Source organism: Castanea sativa, chromosome 4 (genome assembly GCF_040712315.1).
Source record: "Castanea sativa cultivar Marrone di Chiusa Pesio chromosome 4, ASM4071231v1".
Lineage (NCBI taxonomy): Eukaryota > Viridiplantae > Streptophyta > Magnoliopsida > Fagales > Fagaceae > Castanea > Castanea sativa.
This window is the reverse complement of record NC_134016.1, coordinates 29321903-29325462: the sequence shown is the minus strand read 5'-3', so window position 1 is coordinate 29325462 and position 3560 is coordinate 29321903. Positions and strand designations below refer to the sequence as shown.

The following is a 3560-nucleotide window of genomic DNA, read 5'->3' as shown; positions in this document are numbered from 1 at the left end:
CATATATTAATAAATAAATAAAAGGAAATGTAAATTTGAATATACAAAGCTAAGGAGTTGCCTTAACATTGCTTGAAAATTATTGGATTTTATTTCTCAGTTTTTCCTTAATTTATCTTGATTAAGAAACACTTTTTGTTTACAATAGGATATTAGCTGCATGAAACACCAAAAAAAGAAGAAGAAGGAATTAATCTTAAAAAAAATTATATGTTGACAAGTAGTTTTTTTTTTAATGGACCTGCTGACTATTCCATTTTTCTTCCTTTTTGATCTATTTGAGTCAATTGAATTTTTGGGATTCAGAAATATTTGGGGACCAAATATTAAATATTTATAAAATATTATTTATAAAAAAAAATTAACTTGGGATGGTAGGGGTAAATATATTATAAAATTAAAAAAAAATGGTGTTTAATGGGAGGGGTTTAATTATGGTTCCCTTGGTCTTTAACATTTTTTTTTTTTTTTTTTGAGAAAGACGTTGGTCTTTAATTTGGTTCCGTCTCCGAGTTGATAATAATTTATAAAATTATATTAGCAGTGAAAAGATACATAAAATAAATACCTATTGCTGTTATCTTCCTGTAAATGATTCCTTTTGCTTAATACTTTGTGATGGTAAGAAGCAAAAAGTATTTCGGTCTGCTCTTTGACTGAGAATCTATTAAGGACTTCTGAGTTGTATCATTTTAAATTCTTAGGATGGTGATTATGGACAAAAGTTCATTCCAATGAAAAAACAGGTTACGAGACCAAATAACCGACAAATCCAAAAAATATATTACTATTATTTCCTATTTTCTGTTTTAGGCTTCATGGAAGGTGAATGGAAAATGCATGATCAAAATTTGATCAAAATTTTATTTTTGATCATAAGGTTTATGATTATTTTTAAGGACAAAACTTAGATACAATATTTTAGGTACTGTTATTTAGATTCTCTTTTTAAAATTCAGCTATGTGGTTAATTAACTAAAAAATACACTTCCATCCCATGAAAAAAATCCACATTGCGGAATCTTAAAAGGGAACTTAAAGAACAATACCTAAATCCTATACCTAAGTCTGACCCTATTTTTAATATGGTTTTTAAGTTTGAGATTTTTTATTTTGATCCACCAAGTTTAATATAATTTTCAAGATAATCACTCTGTCTGTCTCTATTACTTATAGACTGTTAAGTACCAATAAAAGGATTTTTCCCCCTCCAATTTAACAATCAGATCAGTTACGCCCATGAACATAATGACCCTTTGAAAAACAGGATCAAAATTTGATGATTAACTAAAAAAAATCTCAAATTTAAGGAAACAAAAACAAAATAATCTCAAATTTTAGAAGTTAAAGAATAATTTAGACTACCGCACACCATTGGTCTGATAACCACTCCACAAATAAAAGTTCTTGTGAGGCAGAGAGCAAAGACGCTAGAGTTCAAGTATTTATAAGTGAGTTTTACACCCATACACTTAAATTATGGTAGAGTGTGATTTCTATCTCTAGTCCAAAGGTAATTCAGATTAAAATTTTAATTTGGAAACTATTTTAAAAAGATGTTGAATTGTTGATTAAAAGTACAATATGCCATTTTGACAGCCCCTCCAAATAAAAAAGATTTATATATATAAACCTTGTAAGTTGTTACATATAAAGGTTGTGTTGGTTGTGATTTGCTTCACTCAAGCTTCAAGACCCCAGTAACCCTCCTCTTATATATATATGGTTTTCGGGGCCTTTATTAGTAAGAATCGCCATGTCTACCTGTAGTAAGAGCATAAGTAGTTCAAGTGAAGATGACAGTGAACTGCGGAGAGGACCATGGACTCTTGAAGAAGACTCTCTGCTCATTCACTACATTGCACATAACGGTGAGGGCCGTTGGAATTTGCTAGCAAAACGTTCAGGTAATCTTAGAGAATTCTATGCAAGCCTGTGATTAGTAACATTTAGCTATTTGAACTTCAATCTTTATACTAATTATATTCATTGCTGTTTTAGGATTGAGGAGAACTGGCAAGAGCTGCAGACTGAGATGGTTAAATTATCTAAAACCAGATGTAAAGCGTGGAAATCTTAGCCCACAAGAACAGCTTTTGATTCTTGAACTCCACTGCAAATGGGGTAATAGGTAATTGTCCAATCTTATGTTCATGTCATTTGGACCCTGTGAACTTGACCAATATTGATGCATATTTTTTTGGATGTTAGAAAAAAAAAAGAAGAACTAATCTCACTGTTCAATTTTCTCATCACTCTTAATACATTAGAATCCCCAATTAAATTCAAAAAACACATAACTGCATTGAATTTAATTGTCTTCAGAAAAGATAGCAATGTTTATAACCATGTGTTTGAATTACTGTCATGGTTTTGCCTCCTGTGAAATAGAATTTGTTGAAATAGTTATGGTCTGATTTGAATGCAATTTTCGATTCTTGACCACAATAGTCACCTTTTATAAGGAATATAATGGTAAGTTGTTTTCCATCTTATAGTTGTTCTTGTTCATATGGTATTTTAGGTGGTCAAAGATCGCACAACATCTACCAGGAAGAACGGACAATGAAATCAAGAATTATTGGAGAACTCGGGTGCAGAAACAAGCTCGGCATCTTAAGATTGATACCAATAGCATAGCATTTCAAGATATTATTAGGAACTATTGGATGCCGAGGTTGATTCAAAAGATAGAAGAGTCATCTTCTTCAGGGGTGTTATTTCAAAACTCAGCAATCCCTCAGCCTCTTGATAGTGCCTATCAACATTCAGTAACAACAGCACCTGCACAAGTTGTGATGCAGGGACCTCTTTGTTTGAGTGAAACAATACAAAGTTTGGATCACCATGAGCAGAATCCAGAGTCAGAATCAATGAATGTATTACAAATCCCTCAATTTTCAGAATGTCCAACAAGTCAATTCCATGCTAAAGTCAACAATGACGATGGCACATTTGTAAAGGATTATTACTATGCTGCCAACAATAGCTATGATGTGGAAGCCTTCAACTTGGAAAGTATTTCACCACTGGAGAATTTTGAAGATTCAAGTAGCAAATCCCATGTTGTAGAAAATAACTGGGCTAATAATGACTTTTCAGGTAGCATGTGGAACATGGATGGGCTATGGCAAATAAGGAACTAGAAAGGGAAACATAGGTTCTTGTTTTTGGGAGAATCCACAAACAAGTGGATGAAGTTTGTGACATAGATTAGTTTCTAGGAAAATTATGTCATTTGTTTTTTTTTTTTTTTTGTAATGAAAAAATTATGTCATTAAGTTATCAGTAATGATTAATATTTGTATCCAAAAAAAAAAAAAAAAACAACATTATTGATTCCATTTTTTCTTTTTTTCTTTTCCATTGATAGTTTTTAAGAGAGCTATAGCTTCTAGATTTTGAACCTACACACTTCTCACGGTGGAGGCAGAAAAGTACCAATGGAGCCAAGAGGCTCATGGTATTGATTCAAACCTTTGACTGAACCATTCTTTGGCCCTTTCAGTAGCTACCATGTGGTGGTGCCTCTGTTTCCATGGGTTTGATATGAAAAAAAC

The 3560-nt window shown here is 32.0% G+C and overlaps 1 protein-coding gene across 1 annotated transcript; it reads left to right on the top strand.

The window, feature by feature from the left end:
• The first annotated feature begins 1623 nt into the window (after positions 1-1623).
• Positions 1624-3344, top strand: LOC142630748 (transcription factor WER-like). Its single transcript, XM_075804789.1, has 3 exons — positions 1624-1907; positions 2002-2131; positions 2525-3344. The coding sequence occupies exons 1-3, from the start codon at positions 1757-1759 to the stop codon at positions 3144-3146; spliced, it is 903 nt and encodes a 300-aa protein (XP_075660904.1). The 5' UTR covers positions 1624-1756; the 3' UTR covers positions 3147-3344.
• Positions 3345-3560: the final 216 nt, after the last annotated feature.

Bases quoted from the DNA above. Each gene is read 5' to 3' on its own strand.
- LOC142630748 (XM_075804789.1), top strand. From the start codon at position 1,757: ATGTCTACCTGTAGTAAGAGCATAAGTAGTTCAAGTGAAGATGACAGT. The intron at 1,908-2,001 runs GTAATCTTAGAG...TTGCTGTTTTAG, and splicing joins TTTGCTAGCAAAACGTTCAG to GATTGAGGAGAACTGGCAAG. The intron at 2,132-2,524 runs GTAATTGTCCAA...ATGGTATTTTAG, and splicing joins CACTGCAAATGGGGTAATAG to GTGGTCAAAGATCGCACAAC.